This window comes from Idiotropiscis lumnitzeri, chromosome 8, assembly GCF_059441095.1.
Source record: "Idiotropiscis lumnitzeri isolate Australia: NSW breed Sydney's pygmy pipehorse chromosome 8, RoL_Ilum_1.0, whole genome shotgun sequence".
NCBI classification, from domain to species: Eukaryota; Metazoa; Chordata; class Actinopteri; order Syngnathiformes; family Syngnathidae; genus Idiotropiscis; species Idiotropiscis lumnitzeri.
The window spans coordinates 20,087,679-20,106,144 of NC_142398.1; the positions used below are offsets into that span (position 1 = coordinate 20,087,679).

At 44.0% G+C, this 18,466-nt stretch overlaps 1 protein-coding gene across 2 annotated transcripts; it reads left to right on the forward strand.

Moving 5' to 3' along the window:
* The first annotated feature begins 759 nt into the window (after positions 1-759).
* Positions 760-18,409, forward strand: jupa (junction plakoglobin a). Of its 2 annotated transcripts, XM_088302471.1 has the most exons (16): positions 760-935; positions 10,693-10,728; positions 11,050-11,217; positions 11,296-11,546; positions 12,575-12,813; positions 13,169-13,370; positions 13,736-13,880; positions 14,086-14,189; positions 14,448-14,786; positions 15,287-15,439; positions 15,512-15,631; positions 15,736-15,886; positions 16,173-16,294; positions 16,390-16,429; positions 17,100-17,238; positions 17,539-18,409. In XM_088302471.1, exons 2-15 carry the CDS (start codon positions 10,716-10,718, stop codon positions 17,234-17,236), a joined length of 2,184 nt encoding a protein of 727 aa, XP_088158597.1. In that variant the 5' UTR covers positions 760-935; positions 10,693-10,715; the 3' UTR covers positions 17,237-17,238; positions 17,539-18,409. The 2 variants fall into 2 exon arrangements, with proteins under 2 accessions (XP_088158597.1, XP_088158598.1); XM_088302472.1 differs by having other exon boundaries at positions 17,100-18,409.
* Positions 18,410-18,466: the final 57 nt, after the last annotated feature.

An 18,466-nucleotide genomic window follows, 5' to 3' on the forward strand; every position in this document is an offset into this window, starting at 1 on the left:
ATACAGCAACACACACACACGCACACCCACACACGATAAAAATCAATGGTATCACCAAGTAATGTATGCGTAATTCCTTTCCCGACTGTGGTGACTCACTTTGGTTGTCTGGTTTCGCTGTTACTCCATCGAGGTGTGGCCTTCATGACGCGCACACTACTTGCGCATCACACGCCGTGTCAGCACTACATCTCCGTGCGTGGTTTATTGTAAGCGAGACCCTAGAAATGTACTTAAGTGCCCGAGACTCTCGTGAGGATAAGCGGCTTGGATAATGGATGGAATTTATACAAGAGGAATAGTTTATCTTTTTCATTTACTGAGAGGTGGTGGTGGGGGGGCAGTGGATAATGCACAGTTTTGATGCACCATGACAGGATGATCAAGACTTAAAAATAGGTCATCCACAAGCAAGGCAATACATCATAAATACAAATTAGCTGCGGCTATGTGAAATAATACACTTTACACTACCCCCCAGATTGCACAGTAACATTTTAAAATACGGAAGCTGGTGTTTTTTTGTCCTGACACAACAGCTATTGACCGCAGGTCGTTCAAAGATGAAGTTATTAAAAAAAACATGTGGGTGTAATTACCATGAAACGACTGCTCAGTATTGTTGTACCGAGGTAATCCACTCCTATTCAACAGTTCCTGTTAACAATGAAGGCGGCGCAATGCAGGGTGGGGTTGGAGCGAAGGGGGCGGGGTTTGCTTGGAGGTGACGCTGCCGCTTGCTCTCTCTTGTCTGTTGGAGTGAGTGAGCGTGAGGACGTTGACTTCCAACGGCAGTGCTGCGGGGAAGAACAATAAAGAAAGAGAGTGGAGGAAAGTTGCGCAGAATACAAGATTGTGTGCCATCCTGTCGGGAAAAGAAATCTAACAAGACTTTCTTGGAATAAACTCGATCGCTCTTCTGCAAAACTCGACAGGTGAGTTTCGCCAAATGAACCTTTCGCTTACTGTGCTTTCTTGTCGTGTTTTTCACTGTTAGCGTGAATGGGCACCTCGAAGTGACGTGATATATAACTACTCGTCTGTCTGCTGTCGCGTTGTACATTTCAAATGAAGCTTCGTTTGTTTCCGCATGGCTCGCACCGAGTTGCAGTCATCGACACTTTACTATTGTTTTTTCGCGGTCACAGTGTTCCAGACTTCTCTCTGTTGATTTTTTTTCTGCTTGGGCTCAGTATCGATTGTTACTTGACGTCACTTGTCAATAAACTCCCAACATTGTAAGCGCTCGCAAAGTTGTGTGCGCTTGAGGCAGGTGAATAACTGGACGCCTCGTGTAATCTTTTCCGATGAATTTTTTTCTGTACTTTTTGTTTTGTACCAGTATTTCTGCTTTGTCGTGCAGAATCGTGGACATGTCTGCCTTTTTATGCCTGACCAGTTTATCAGCGCAGCATGGGAGTTTGAACCGCTCCCTATGTATGTAGTGATGTAATTTGTATTTTAAGGGAAGTGCAATCGTTGAGAGAGAAGTTGAAGAGGACAAAGACAAAAAAAAAACCACTACACGGAGCAAAAAACCAAACAAACAAACAAAACAGTATTAAAGCAGTATAAAAGTTTATATGAGGACTCTAACGTTAAATAGAAGTTGGGTTCCATTTTATGGACTGGTTTAACTAGAAACTAGTTTCCAGAAGAGTACTTTCTGTACCTGCCAATATGTCAACAACAGGCTGAATTAACTTTACTGTTGATTGCAATTTAATGTTTCACTTTTTTCATGGTCCTCAAACAATAAACATGTTTCTATTACAATAAGAAATGCCAGACATGCATCAAGGTTTTGGTCTTATACTTTAGGCTTTTGCTAAAATAAAGACAAATGTACATGAAACACACTTTTTTTATAGGTTGTTCTTATAAATGGCGGTCCATCCCAGGTAAAATCAATCACCATATTTGACTGTTTCCAATATTGGATATATAATGCATGAATTAAAATAAAAAAACAAACATGGGTTTGTGCTGTTATTTGTGTGAATTTAATGGAATAGTGAATACTATCCGCCACGACTATTTGGGTTTGTGGCATGCTGAGACCTCTCATGTAAACAAGAGGTCTTTAACCCTTTAAATGCATCAGTTAAAAAAGAAAGCAAAACAGGTGGAAACTGGTCAAATGACAATACATTATAATATCGCTTAACTTGAGTTACACGCTAAATGTACCACACACAGAAGCTGAAACTATTGCGATTCATTGGTCGCAAATCACTGTTGATAGTTTTGGTAACTTGTGCCAGTTTTTGAACTGAATATCTTTATATGAAGGTCGTGAAGAAGTGTAAAAAAATAAATAAATAAAAGTATATATATATATATATATATATATACTTTTTTAAAATTTATTTTATTGCATCCTTTACAATTTGAAATTGCATTCTACTCCACTGTAATGATGAATTGACTCTGACGCTGGTTGATCATTTTACAACTCGCCAAGTGAAAACTAATTCCGTAACGAAAGATCCACTTTGCAGGGGAATCTGTTTTCCTTTTTCTTGTTGTTTTGGGCTCATGGAAAATGTGATGGTCATTTGCACCACCGAGACGAGCCACATTAAGAGTAATAGTCTGGAGATTAGTTTGTTTTCAAAATAATGTGAGGCGCAAAATTAAAACCCCCCACATTTGACCTCAACAGCTAATTCCATATCGGGAGCGTGACACTTCAGTAATTCCTGACACTAAATAATGAATCATCCCCTAAATGGTCTTTCTACAACTCTTAACCACCCAAACGTCTCGCCTCACGCTGCTGCCAAACTGGCCTTGATATTGTTGCTCCAGGCTTGACAAGAAAACATTTTTCCAATCCTGCTTAGCGGTGGCCACGGGAGCACACATTCCTTTCATTTAGCTTCATGAGTAAGCTTTATGAGTAATTCCACTGAAATCAGCATCGAGCCCAAATTACTTTCATCTTATCCGCCTTTTTCGATGCGATTAAGTCTCGTGGCGTCCAACTTTTTTGCATCTGTCTCAGTAAACTCTTGCATGATTTGCCGTGTAATGAGATATTATACTCGTTTTATCAAATCAAATCGTCTTTAGTGGCGTGAAACACAAGCCTGTTGTCCTTTTGCAAGTGGCACCATCACAAAAGTGTTCTTTTAACTCATTCACTGCCATTGACGGGTATAGACGCCAAAAAGTACATTCATTTTACCTCGGCTGGCAGTGAATACATTTTTATGGAGTCCAGCTTGTTGTGTGTCCAGCGTCGGTTGTGGAATACATAACCGCACGAACGAAGAGTTCGGGTGCCAATACGTTGTGTCTCTCATGTAAGCCAACCCTTGGCCATGTCGTGCGTAAGCACACAAGCCCCCCCCCAGCCCCCCTGGTCTGAAAGCTACACCCGTCTGCCCTGAAAAGAGGAAGGGGGTGGGGTGGGGGGTAGATGGGTGCTGGGAGCGCACTAGGGGGTGACTTGCTTTAGATTTCACAGATACAGCTGTGATGGCACAGTGATAATCTCTCCCGTCCTGCTTAATTCCCGCATACTGTCCTACATTAGCAGAGCAAGGGGCCAGGAGATCCTTGCATTTATAAATCGGTCTACACTTTGCAAAAGGGGATTACTATACGGCATATAGCCTAACCTCTTTGTTTGCTTGGAATAATACGTTTTCCTGTGGCGTCAGTGTCGCGCCCCCCCCCCCCCCCTTGTTGGGTGTGCACGGGTGCCGGGGTGGGTACGTTCCACAGGGCTCAGTTGCAGCCCAGCGTACATGTCGTGTGGCCTGTTCTGTGTTTGCATATCACCTTGCCTCTGCTGTTCCCGTAAAATAGGAACGCCGAGCGATAAAGTTTCTGGACGGCTTCCAGGCTTGACCCGACTGCAGGTGGTTTTATCGCCATCAAAGTCAGGATACAGCCGGAGGAATTCCGGCAGATTAAAATAATATTATTCAGCTACCAATTTCCTGACTAGCAGATCCCAAAACGTAAATGAACAGCATACCTCAAGATTTCCAGTGATGGAATTGAATCTAAAATTGTCATCGCTGTAAAGTTAATTAGTTCAACTTAAGTCCACGCTAGAGGGGCCATCTGGCTGATGTGCCAGACAGAAATATCCACCTCATGAATACGTTTTCATTGTTGTCGTTACGAGCCGTGTATCCAGGCAGGAGGGCGTCAACTTGATGCTGAATATTTTGCACTTGACTGACTCGGTTTATTTGGCGCCTTTTGTTCCTGATAATGAACACGGTGTCTTTTTCTAGTCGTTTCCTTCCGTTCGTCCTCATCTCCTAATTGAGGAGGGCGCGGTTTTGAAATCAACCGAGACACCGACCGTTCTTGGTGGATCATTGAGTCAGCCGAGATGAACTGGACTCCAGCATCGCATTCTTGAAGCTTCCGTGACACTTTCACCGTGTTCTCGCGGTCCGTCTCTACTGCGATTGTATTCTCCCTGAAAAATTCATCATCTGTCAAATCGCCTCATCGTGCAGCCACACGCTGATGCGCAAGAGTGGTGCTTTGAGCTCAAAGTGCTTGTCCGTTCCCATCCATGGCTTTGGCCAGCACGCTTGGCCCGTGAGCGCAGACGTTTCTGCTTCTTTGGTTGCAACCAATAGAGACACTTGAATCCCAGGTTGTTTTTCACCGTGACAGCACAACTGGGACAATACTGCTTCTCTTTTCCTATCTTTAACACAGTCACTCTGTGTTCAAGCAAATACTTTTTCTTCTTTTCCTTGCGACCTCAAGCCAAACCTTTGGTGGGTTGGGACAAAGCCGCAAATGCCTCATTGCACAAAAAAAAAAGAAATCTCCTCATCTTAAAATTCTGCCTGTGGAGATGAATGGTGCCTTGTGTGTGGTATCAGTGTTGTAGTATCGGAGTACATCGCAGTGTTGTTCCTTGGATGTCAACTGCTCTGACGTAACTTCAAAGACATAAAATAATTGTTGGGCTCACTTCAATATGGCCCACGTGGGAGAGATGTATTGTGTTTTTAAGGAAGGGGAGGGAGTTGTACATATTTCTGTGTTCGAAGTGGAGTGCCTGATGTTTAACTCTTGAAAGAGTTAAAAGGGAGTGGCTGACAGCCTAATGTGAAAACTGTCAGTTTTGTTTCGGAAAGTAAACGAGACACAACACGCCTTTGTCTCCTTCTCTTTTTATTTACCGCAACTTCACAGCATCTTGTTCTCTTTGTCTCTTGCTTTAAATAAATCACTTCTTAGTATTGTTAGTGTTAGGACGTACACGTTGGTAGCAAAGTTGCGTATGGAGATTAGGTGAAGTTATTGGAGAAGTGGTGCCTGCCGGCGGTGTCAGGAAAGCAAGCTGGCATCTCTCAGCAGATCTTGGTCTGGGTCATCACGGCACCTTTGAACTTTTCTCCCGATTCTGGTGGGCACAAAAAAAAAAAAAACTCCGGATCATGTATCTAATGAAAGTGCTTAGTCTGTTTCACTGGTGCCTCCTTTCCACTTAATGGTACGATTTGTTATGGCTAGCATTTTATTGCCGTGTCATTGTTGAGGCTCGCGGGATGACCGACATGAACTTTTCCACGATTCAGTATTAATTAATTGGCGATCCAGTCACTTTGGTCTGGTTGAGACAATGTTGTTTGCCGTGGTGCAGTGGGACAAATTGATTCGAAAGAAAAGAAAAAGTGCAACAAAAAAAAAAGGAGACAAAATGCACTGCTTGGAGTTGTTGCTGTAAACACGCGACTCTAGTCTAGTGGTAACACATGGAAAAGCAGTCTTGAAACTGACTTATGAGGGTGTTGTTGCGGCTTTTTTTTCCCCCTCTAACGCGAACTTGGACACAAACTGTAACAACACAGTAGCCTTCGGATATAAACAATCTGAGAGTGTTTCGGGAACGTTCGCATGAGCCACGCAAATCGGGCCAAATGCACTCCTTCTCACCATTTCTGTTCTCCTTTATCAACCTCATGTAATCTGAAACTGCGCAACACATGGGGCCCCTCCTCGGAGACAACTCGCGTTTCCTTTGATTCACAATAGATTGGAACGCAGACGCCAAACTGCTTCTTTTGGCCACAGCCACTCCACCAAATTTTCAGTAGCACGTTGACAGAAAGGACTGCTTAAGTTTATTCACTGTTGTGCTTGCTCGGCTTGAGTGTGTTTGCTGGGAATCTTTCCAGAACAGTCAAAGAAGCGGAGCGAGTGTTGCTGTTTCTGCCACTTTTAGACGCGTTTAATTTGAGTGTTGCACAACCGTGCATCAGAATGTCGTTTTTTTCATTCTTTCCCTGAGCTCTTGGCGTCTTGCTCCTGCTGTCTTCTGGTTTCCATCATCTTGCCTGTTTTAGTCAATTGACAAAAACACTCTCTCGCAGTGTTTTTACAAAATTAAGGCCAGCAATTGTGAAACAAGCCCATCACATGATTCCCCCCCAAAGTTTTTGTGTCCTATCAACATTTGCTCAAGTGCATCTTTTTTCCTAATAAATGGACCCAGCACTGGTGTCCGGCCATTTCGACCACTTCCTGTCACCCGTCACTGTGAACCCATTAGCTGTGCACCACTTCACATCCTCCCATATTGATCGTTAACAAACATTTATCCAGTTAACCCCTTCAAGGTCCGTTATATCGCCAAAGCTGCTGTTGCGCTTGTCCTGGGCGTACTTTCTGTTGCTTTGGGACTCGGAAAGTTCGCGGCGTGTCAAGCCGTATCCTCCCTAGAGAGCTGATGTGCAGATTGTCAGTCTGCTGCAGCCTGTTGCTATGTCATGATGACGACGCGGTGTGAGTGGTGTTGCGTTTAAGTCATCTTGGAAATGGTTTAAAGGAAGAGATTGTTGTGTTGTATGTCAAGAGGGGGGGGGGGCATGTGGGCTACCGCACGGGTCCGGAGTCGCGTGTTTGTGGAGCCAGACGATATGTCTAATACTTGATCTGTTTTCGTGCAGATGGTCTAAGCGTTACAGATGTGTGGTAACATAATCTGCTTTATGCGCATGACGGTCTAAACGTGACATTTTAGCAAGCCTGTTAAAAAAAATCAAGACTAAGCGAGGTGCCTTATTGGTTCGCATTAGCGTGTTTTGCTTGTGTTGTGATCGGAGAAAAGCAAATGCAACCACTTCAAAACGAAAGTGAAACACAAACAAAACTGGTGAATGGAAATATAAGATATGTACAAATGGGGGAGATGTGCGTGCAGTTTTTAGCGTGGGCACGCACGATACGGAAAAACAAAATTGGCAGCCTATGCTGCTACCGTGTAAAATTCCAGACCCACAGACAGTTGGATGGAAAAATAACACAATTTTGGGTAAAAAAAAGACAAAAAACAATTTTGGGTCAAAAATGGACTGAGCCCCTACTTGGGTCAGTTTGACCCAACTTTCTCCCAAAAAAAAACTAAAATTGGGCTGTTGAGACAAATTAACCCAATTAGTGCATCATTTTTTTTGGGGGGGGGGGTGGTAATTTTTAAGGGATGTTTTTGTCATGCTAAGCTAAAATAAAACTGCCCCAGTTACACATTTAGCATAACATCAGATTGCTTCTCCCAGTTTGTGTCACTTTATTCTAATTTGAAAAGACTAAAGCATGCCTGAAAATAAAAGCTTGGACGGAAAAGACGCTAATATTCCAGCGCTATGTTATTTTCAACCATTCTTGCCAAAACCGTAGGAGTGCGATAGCAAATCATTGCAGTATGTATGTTGGGATCCACTCTGAAGTCGAAGCAGCATTCATCTCCAACCCCCTGGGCCTCCTGCCCGAGCTGATTCATTCCTGCTGTGACAGAAAGAAGCGCTTAGACCAGCAAAGTCCAAATCGGGTTCGCCGGAATGTCTTTTATAAGTACACTCAGTGTGGAAATACACGCGTTTTGGTTCTCTATCGTTGAGACTTTAATGGTTAATTGTCAGCGCTTGAGTGCACTTTTAGGTGTATAATTCCCAATCATTCCACACATGTGCACCCCCCCCCCCCACATGCTGATGCCACACCCCTTTTTGAGAGCTTGTCACCACTGGGGAGTGGGGAGACACTCCCTGTCTTCGCATGCCTGAGTGAAAGGCGAGCAGAAAGTTTGTCGTGATTAAGCACATCATGAGCATTTTTCCATTGTTGCTGAAATGTCTTTATAAATTAATGAGCAAGCAGTTGAGCTAAATTTAGGAAGTGAGGTTTGCGAACATGAGCAACTGCACAGTGCACAGTCTGAATGTGTTACGTGTGTGTGGAATGTCACGGGAGCGTTTTAGCAGCGTTGCTGAACAACGTCAGCCAAGCGTTTCTGTTGCGACTTGTTCACCTGCAGCTTCATCTGCCCCGCTTTTGCGTTCCACCGAAAAGAAGTCCCTCATCTTGTGCGACATTGCTAAACTAGACAGCGGGTGTTTTCCTTCTTGGTCAAGGGAGTCGAGTGTGTTTTTTATTTTGTAATTATTTGCGGTAATTGTGCTGATGGAGAAATATACAGTGAGGGTGAAATGAGGCATCACTGATTAACTGGAAGGGAGCAAAGTCCGCTCAGAAGTACATGAGAGTAAAGTTGAACTTTGATTTTATTGTGTTATCATTGTTTTTTCGTTGGGACACTTGAGAATTTGTGGGTAGCAAATAAGCAAGCAAGCCCTTATTCCGAGCAGATAAAATCCCCACCGTGGACCACTGGCCATGCAGAGTTTTGGTTACCTAGGTGATATGCGGGTGTGTCGCAGCATTGCAACAGTTCACTGAACCCACTGACTCGCCCTGAAAAAAAACAAAAACTAAGCGCTTCCCCCGGATTTACAGGAAACTTGTTGTTGTGTTGTCTCCAGTGCTGTTTATCAGTAAAATGTTTCTGTGGATGCATATCTCTGGGTTGATAAACAGACTTTGGTCACTTACCACCTAATGGGCAAGAGCCCACACCCTGTAAAAGTGATTTATATGCACATGAGTCATTGCCTTATCATGTAGCGTGTTACTGCAAGTAGTCAAGGGGCCTGGTTAGGCAGGATCGACGGCTCCGCACAACTGCCGAGGCACTGCTTCGGGCATCTGGAGTCCACAGAGCAAAAACAAATAGCTATGTTTCTGAACTACAACATTTTTAATTAGTACTTCTGCGGGAGTACCGTATTGTGAAACCCATATAAAGTTTCAAATATGGGGAAACTAAACAAACATGAGTTGATTAGCTAAACAACAAAATGCTAACTTTGCTAGCATCTGTGCTATAAACCTACACACTGCAATCACATGTCACACAGAAGGTGGTGATTATTTTTTTCATTTTATTTATTTATTTTTTTATTTTTATTTTTATTTTTTATGTATTTATTTCTTTTATTATTATAATTTTTTTTTTATTTATTTATTTTTATTTTTTTTTTACAAACGGCCGGAATCATTTCAGTGTACCGTATTTTCCGGGCTATAAGGTGCACTCTATAGTTCAGCAGAAAATACATTAAATAAATCTCTTTTGATTAGCAAAGTTGTTGCCGTGTTAAAAGGCACAGTTTTAAGAATCCTTTATGTGCATTCACAGTACAAAATCGGTCTGTACATCCAGTAAACAACACATTTTTTTCAACATACAAAACTGTGGCTTCTAGCCTGGTGTGGCTTTCATGTCGTTTTTTTTGTTAGTTTTTTTTTTTTTTTTCAAAAAAGAGTGCACTTTATAGTCCGTAAATTACGGCAATTTTGTTTCCTCTCAGTAAAAGTCTTAAAAAGACATCCAATATGTGATGTCATGTAGATGCGAACGTGCTAATGCTCAAAAGACTAAACAGCACAGTGGACGCATTGTGTTATCAGTGAAACGTCTTGAGGCAGACTGCTATTAAAAATGCAGATGTTTCTGTGATGAGCGAAGATACTGTGTAATGTGGGTAATGTCGCAGCTGCAGAAATGGGCAAGAGGAAAACATTCCTTCAAGCCTGTTATTTATTTCTTTTTTTTTTTTTGGTTTGACTCAAACCGTTGATATGATTTAAAGCAAACAGTAGGATGGAAATAATTATCTTATGTATGCAGAGAACTGGATCACAAATTGAATAAAGCTGTTGCTACATGAAGGAGAATTTGATCATGAAAAGGGTGATTCGTAAAGACGGGAAGTGTTTACATCAGACGTGCTCTGACAAATGTCTGTTGCATCATCTGAAATGCTGAGAAAACACATTTTCAACAGTTCCAAAAAATCCCTGTGGTGTCTGATCTCTTGTCGTCTGCATGGTGAGCTCATTCTCTATATTAGTCAGTCATTTCTGAGCGATAAGTTGCAGGCGTTCGCGAGACAAGCTTGGGTGCGACATTCACAATCGCATCACACATTTCACTTACTGTCTTTTCACATGCACACACTCTGACCCAAAACCAGAAGGACAGGTTTCGGTTTGCGATGTGTCAGCAATAGGCTGCTCCCACAACTTTTTTTTTTTTTTGGGCGTAGGCTTGAGGTGAGCGGTCAGCAGGGCCTGCTAGCATTCCTAATTTGCAGAAGTCTCTAATTTCTATCTCTCCTACTTCGCTCTGCTCACCCATGATTTGCTCTTGTTTGCTGAAGGGTTGGACACATCTCCAAATACACTCTTACGTGAATGAAAAAAAAAAAGAAAGGAAGTTGTGTGCGTACAACACGGATATGATGAAGTGTGGTGTCATTCATACGGAGTAAGTACTAATATTTTTGGCCTGTTTTTTTTTTTCAGGTTTTTGACTACAGGAGGCGAGAATGTCCGTGCAATGTAAGTCTCATTTTGAATTATTGTTCCCGTCTTTTGTGCGTGCGTGTCTCCAATGTTTCATTCATTTTTTTGCAATTCTTTGATGTGGATCTAAATCCAAAATATTGATGATGGCAATAGGGATGCGTTATCATTCATTTAGCTTCTTATTCCGAATAGAAACTAAGAATAAAAGCTGATGTTATAAAATGTCAGTTGGCGGTAATTGGATTGCAACATAATGCAGAAACACAAAATCCAATCAGGTGCAGCAGAATAAATGACATTTGAAAATGACATAAGCCACAAGCGAGAACTTTGGTCTGACATGGTATGTGACAGTGGGTGAGCTCAATGGCGGGGTATCGAAGGTGAAGGAGTGGCAGGAGACGAGATACACGTATGACTCGGGGATCCAGTCTGGAGCCAACACGGTCAGAGATGACGACGGCGACTTAACCACCTCCAAGCAGTACACCGTGACCACCACGGTCACATCAGAACCGCCAGGTATGACACGAAAACGATCCAACCATCGGGCGCAACCTCTCGGGTATTTAGTTGAAGCGCGTCGTCATTCGTTCCCAGACTCGCAGTACGTGTTGACCAGAGGCCAGCGGGTGCGGGCCGCCATGTTCCCGGAGACGTTGGAGGACAGCACGACCATCCTGACGACGACCCAAACAGATCCGTCCCAGTTGACCAACGTCCAACGTCTGGCCGAGCCCTCCCAGATGCTTAAGACGGCAATCATTCATCTGATCAACTACCAAGATGATGCCGAGCTCGCCACCCGTGCTGTGCCTGAGCTCACCAAACTGCTCAATGATGAAGATCAGGTATAGTAGTAAATATTCCGCGGCAACAAATGACTTTTTGAATTCGTTGATTCTTTTATCACAGACCGCCTATTAGCGTGTCATTTACCTGACATGTTTCAGCGACAGTCTTTCGTCTTCTTCGGAGTGTCACATGATGGTGTCTTCCAACAGGTTCAATTGCGCGCTATGCTAGCTAGCGGTCACCACGCTACCGTAGCGTATCTGAGAATGATTTCGCCCAATTTAGTGCCCTCTTTTTGTTGATATGTTATTCTTGTTTAATTTTAAGTTAAAAAAAAAAAAGATTAATTCGAGCGCTGTTTTGGCTAGTGCTAGCATAAAATTGATTGCTTTAAAATCCTTTTGTGACTTCACTTTATTCGTGGAGCACTTTAAAACAACCGTGTCTGCTGTACATGAAGTAAGAATTTGTCAGAAAATAACAAAGAGAGTTAAAACAATAACTTTTAGTCAATCTGGGCGACGTCCTTGGAAGATTTAGTCATTTTTGGTCCGGTGACCTCAGACTTTGGCTTTAGTCCCCCCCTTTAAAGGCACACAAACAAAAGCACTACCGTAAAGTTTCAAGAAATGAATAACCTGCTTGTACCAAAAAAAGAAACTATTTTGATCCTACAACAATACATGAGCATTAATGAATGTGTTCCCGAGAACACGGAAATACATCTAAACTCTTAAAATGGTTCATATATAAAATTTAATTTGAATGAATTTGCTCTTAGTGCTGCCGTACTGGGCTCCCTGTCTCGATTGTCTAGTAAGGTTTGCCCTGAAAGTTCCTGCTTCCTTTGAAAGCCACGTTCTCGCAATGTATGAAACATGTTTGAGCCGGCTTACGGAAGAATAGAAAATCACCGGTCAGTCCATTAATTCTTAAAAACTCTGACAGTGGAATGTGAGAGTAAAAAGAAAAAAACAAATGAAACTTTATTTAACGGCAATTGAAGATGGCGTCTCTGTTATATTGAAATGTTACTCAAGACTTTTGCACTCTCAACCAATGGGAATAATGGTCTTTCCATCAGGTGGTGGTCAGCAAGGCGGCACAGATTGTCAACCAGCTAACACGCAAGGAGGCGTCCCGCCATGCGCTGATGCAGTCGCCTCAGGTGGTGTCTGCCGTGGTGCGGGCCATGCAGAACACCAACGACATGGAGACCGCCCGGGCCACGGCCAGCATCCTCCACAATCTCTCTCACAAAAGGGAGGGCCTGCTCTCCATTTTCAAGTCTGGTGGCATCCCTGCGCTTGTCCGCATGCTCAGGTACCTTCGCTGGCTTTCATCTGCACTCACACCAGCAGTCTGATAATATATGGATACCATTAGTGGACCAAGCCCAAGCATTTCCTGTTGTTTGAGCCTTGCTGTTCACAAGTTTGTGTAGACGTATGTACGTACAAACTTTCCTGGCACCTTGGGGTGATCAGACGATGTCTATTTCCGGACAGGATCTTCTGGAGGCTTTGATTTGTTTTGATCACAGTGGCTTAACTCATTTACTACCATTGACGGATCAAGACGTCAAAGATCCCTTTTTTTTTTTTTTTTTTTTTTTTACTCGGCTGGTAGTGACATTTTAGGGCAATTGTTCCTTACGGGTACTTTATTGTCCCTTCAGCTCTCCCATGGAATCAGTGCTCTTCTATGCCATCACAACCCTGCACAACCTGCTCCTGCACCAGGAGGGAGCCAAAATGGCCGTCCGTTTGGCTGACGGCCTGCAGAGGATGGTCCCCCTCCTGAAGAAAAGCAACCCCAAGTTTTTGGCCATCACCACGGACTGTCTGCAGCTGCTGTCTTACGGCAATCAGGAGAGCAAGGTGTGTTTCCGTGCGTGCGCATGCTGGTGCGGTCGAGTGCCGTACTTTGTCAAGCGTGCATGCGTAGGCAGGGTTTGATTTGGGTGTGGCGTGTGTACACGGTTCAGGTTCAGTCAGGTTTGGGTGTGGTAAGTAAAATCAAACGTCTAATGTGAAATTATTTTGCATGCTTGGACAGATCACAGCCGTATTCAGTCTACACACTAATCAGTATCAGTGTCCTTAAACAGCTTTTTTTGTTGAAGATACAAGTGAAGTTTCCTTTCCAAAATATACGCACCTCATGTCCCTTTGCACATTCCTTTGGATCAATGCATTCATCTATTTGTCTGTCTGTTTATATATTTAATATGTCTTTGTCACAGCTCATCATCCTCGCCAACGGAGGTCCTGAGGGTCTTGTTCACATCATGAGGAACTACAACTACGAAAAGCTGCTGTGGACCACAAGCCGTGTTCTCAAAGTCCTGTCCGTGTGCCCCAGCAACAAACCTGCCATTGTAGAGGCTGGTGTGTGAGAAATGTCTTTTCAGTGCACAAACACACACACACACACACACACCCCACTTGTGTGCATAAGCCAGTTATGCGGGTGTGGCGACTCTTTGTTCATAGAGACGTGGCTAATGGCTTCTCATGAAGCGCAACGTTTCATGACTGCACATATTATGAGATGGTGTGGTTGACAGCTGACGCATGCCTGCGTTCCCTCCAGGTGGCATGCAGGCTCTGGGTAAACACCTGACTGGCAGCAGCCAGCGTCTGATGCAGAATTGCCTCTGGACGCTCAGGAACCTGTCTGATGCGGCCACCAAGCAGGTGTGTTTTCGCTTTTAGCGTAATGTTGCCCCTTACAGAGCTCGGCCAAGGCATAAGTGAATTAGGCACCTGCTTAAGGCGCCGTCAAAACTACGGGGCTCCCATGGAACATTAAAACAGTCAGTCAGTACTTGAGTAGCATTTTTTTTTTTTATGGATTCGTGTGGCGGAAGTAGTGAGTCAAACTGAAAGTTAAATGTTTAGTTATAGGTTTGCTTTTTGAATCACATGACAATATATCTCTCTGTCGTGTTGCAGGAGGGAATGGACAGCCTGCTGCAGGTGTTGGTCAACCTGCTGAGCTCAGATGACATCAACATGCTCACCTGCGCCACCGGGATCTTGTCCAATCTCACATGCAACAACGCCTACAATAAAACCCTGGTCACCCAGAACAACGGCATCGAGGCGCTGATCCACGCCATCCTGCGCGCCGGCGAGAAAGAGGATGTGACCGAGCCCGCCATTTGCGCTTTGCGTCACCTGACGTCACGCCATCAGCAGGCTGAGGTGGCGCAGAACGCCGTGAGGAGGCACTACGGCATCCCGGCCATCGTCAAGCTCCTCAACCAGCCGTACTACTGGCCAGTTATTAAGGTAGCGGGAATGAGGGAAACCAGTGGTGGGCGGTCAAGGCCATCTCTGGTGGCTGAACATAATGAATGAATCCTGATCGTATTCTTCACATGAATGTCATATTGTATCCTCGTGTTGAATTTTTAGCTTAGAGTTTTGATCCAATCAGAATTCAGCTAGCTCGTGTTGCCAGGCAGATTTCAATATACCAGTAGCACGCACTATTCGTCCGAGGCCTTCAGATACAATCGTGCGGGCGTCGGTTCTTTTAAAGTCAAGAGAAGCTAGGTCGTCCAATATTCACTCAGTAGTGCGTAAGTGTGTTTCCGTGTATTATTTGTGAAGCCGTGGTGTCATAAATGATGCTAATATGAGGGGATTGATTCAAGCAGGACGAAGTAGGACTTCACCGAAGGCCTACATATGAAATGCACTGCTCGCCACTGGGGGAAACAAAGTTTTGTCTTACCTTGAGCTGGAAGTATATCAAGGCCTTGTTCATTTGTTTTCCTGTCCTGAAGGCTGTGGTCGGCCTGATCCGTAACCTGGCCCTGTGCCCGGACAACCAAGCCCCGCTGAGGGACGCGGGCGCCATCCCCCGCCTGGTCAACCTGCTGCTCAAAGCCCACCAGGATGCCCAGAAACACGGCTCGTCCAACCAGCAGACATACCAGGTACATGTTGCGCATGTCTCGACGTGTTTGTACGTGCCGGATGTGCTCATCTCTTGTCATGTGTGGCGTCAGGATGGCGTGAGGATGGAGGAGATCGTGGAGGGCTGCACAGGAGCTCTGCACATCCTGGCCAGAGATCCTGTCAACAAAGCAGAGATCGCCAACCTGCAGACCATTCCTCTTTTTGTTCAGGTACCAGAAGCCAAACATTCTTTTTTTCCCCCACTTCGTTATTTTTCTGTTTGGGTGTGATTTCTTTTTGTGCTATCCTAAAATGTCCTCCTCCCGCTTGCCAGCTTCTCTACTCGCCAGTCGACAATGTGAAGCGCGTGGCGGCGGGCGTCCTCTGCGAGCTGGCTCTGGACAAACAATCAGCTGAGGCCATCGATGGCGAGGGAGCATCTTCTCCGCTGATGGAGCTGCTGCACTCAGACAACGAGGGCATCGGTAGGTCACTTCACGTTTCACGTCACGCTATATGGGGCATTCGCTCATTTCAAACAACGGCGCTTTACCTTCTTTCATTTTGAATTACTGACTTTTCAAAGAGAAGCTGCAGAAACTCGTTGAACATCGCCCGCTACCATTAATTATTTTAAAATAAAATAACCGCTGTAATCTCTAATTTTCTGTTTTAAATGTTACAGCCAGATAATCGTTGTTGCATCAAAGAAAAGCGTCACTTTGGTGTTCCCAACAAGAGCAGACAGTGACTCTTTGATTTGCTCCTCAGCCACATACGCCGCTGCTGTCCTCTTCCGCATCTCCGAGGATAAGAGCGCCGAGCACAAGAAGCGAGTTTCCAGGGAGCTCACACACTCCATGTTCAAGCACGACCCGGCCGCTTGGGAGATGGTGAGTGTGCCGCCGCCGCCTCCGTCAATCACTCGCTGACTTATGGACGACATGTGCCAAATTGTCTTACCGTACCTTGCCTGACCTGTCTGCAGGCTCACAACAGTGTCACCATGGAAGCGTCCTACCAAGATGGTGAGGATATGCGCCTGGAATGTGCGCACACAACAACATATCGCTCAGCATGAACCGCAAGAGCAACCCACACGATACATCATCGTCAACATAAAGTCACACAAGGGGGGGGGGCGATCTTCCAGTAAACCAAATGTTAATTCTGCATCTGATTAGTCAGAAGGTCACTCTGGGTTACAGAAGTTACATTTTCTGTCTTCAATCAGCAACGATTTTTCTCCTCTCTGTCCTTTTTTTGGACTTTCCAGCACCATCCTGTGTTCTCTTATGGAAACCTTTTTGGAGATTTATTTCGAAATCCTTGATAGGCAGCTTACATTCGTTGTCCTCACCAGTAAGACCATTCAGTGCACTAGTGGAATGTCTTTTTACTAGTCTTTTTTTTCCCACAACTGTCCAGAAATATCGTACATTAGTGCAAGAAATTTGTCTCGCAGGACAATCATTCTATGAGTGTGCCGAATCGTCGCACTAGTGAGAGCAAAGATCAGACATGGTCCTGAAGAGGAACATCAAGCATTATCAAATAAATACCCAGATTTCCGTATTTTCTTTTCCTCCCCGTGGCCGCACATCAGAAACATTTTTTTTTCCTTCCACCATCACAAAATCAAGAGCAGGAGCAGCTGGTGTCAATATCAAGATGGAAAATGTGCTCATGTCTTTGCAGAGCTGGACGCTCCGTTTCAAAACTTTGGCGGCTACGCAGGTGACATTCCCATGGACACGGTGGACGCCAACTTGATGCATGACGATTTCGCCCCCAACATGGTCTACGACAGACAACAGCAGTTTGAGCCTTATTAAAGGTCAGCAGAGCTCAGAAACATAAATGTGCAGTCGCTGGACCATATGCCGCAGATGTCGTTGTCGTTGGATAACAGCGCGTGTGGACTGACCTTATCAGTTTAATCATAAATCTTCTCTTCACAAAACCAAAACACTCCATCCATCTGCTCCCATTTTATCTTTCACATTAAAGCCATCCAGTCATAAATAATTTTCATTTACTGTATTTTGCTATTTGAAGATGACTGGAAAAATGTAACCTCTGAAAATATGTTGTTGCCTATTTCTTTTTTTCTCATGCCTGCGTTTCCGTTCCACAGACCATGAGAGGAGAAACTTTCCAAAAAGTGGGCCGCTGGGCTACAATGGAACAAAGATCTTGATTCCGTTTATATGTAAAAAAAAATATATATATGCAATTATCATTGAGTATGGGACTCCTAATCTTAACAGGGCTTACATATGGGTTTTTTTATCCTAACAATGCTGAGGATCATTTACTCACGCTTGAAAAAGGTTCTAAGATTGCGTGTAAGTGTGCATAGAAGTTAAAAGTGTGTGTTTGTGTGTGCTTTTCTGCTTTTGGGTGGGTAATCTATGCCAAAGAGATTTCAATTTGTGGAGATCACATAGATTGCTTTGTGTGTTTTTTTTGGTTGTTTTTTTTTCTTCTTAAAAAGAGGACTAGTTGACAACACTGCCGCAGGTGGAACAGTGTAAACCTGCTCACCTTTCTTTTTAATGCCTTTCAAAGAGTCATTTTGACGATAAAGCGTTGGCTTTCTCCCGCTGTAACCCGGAAGTGTCAAGACCCGCGCTGCTCGAGTTTGACACAACGCCTTTACAGCGAGGGGGGGCGGGGCTAAACGAGATGCTTCTTTTTATCAATTGTTTCTCACATTTTATTCTTTTATATTTTATGGGAAAAGGATTGCATACTTTGCTTAGCCAGATTAATAACGCGTGTCAGTTTTAACCGAAAAGAAGAGCTCGTGTGTGTCTGTAGCTATTTACGATTTGATGTCAAAAGTCTGATAGACGCGTCGGTTCAACAGATTGACTGATTTCTTTTTTGTGGATTTAATATAGACGGGACGCCAGCTGGAGAAACACTACTGACAGGGACATTTGTATTTACTAAGAGTTTTTACTGAAATTTTGTTAAATAAAATTAAAGGATATATTAAACTACTTGTTTGTGGGGGGTTTTTTTCCAACAACTTTCGTTCTCCGTCAAACACTATAAGC

Excerpts from the sequence above, each read along its gene's own strand:
- jupa (XM_088302472.1), top strand. Across the intron at positions 13,881-14,085 it reads ACCTGCCATTGTAGAGGCTG|GTGGCATGCAGGCTCTGGGT; the intron begins GTGTGTGAGAAA and ends CGTTCCCTCCAG. Across the intron at positions 15,632-15,735 it reads CCATTCCTCTTTTTGTTCAG|CTTCTCTACTCGCCAGTCGA; the intron begins GTACCAGAAGCC and ends CCCGCTTGCCAG.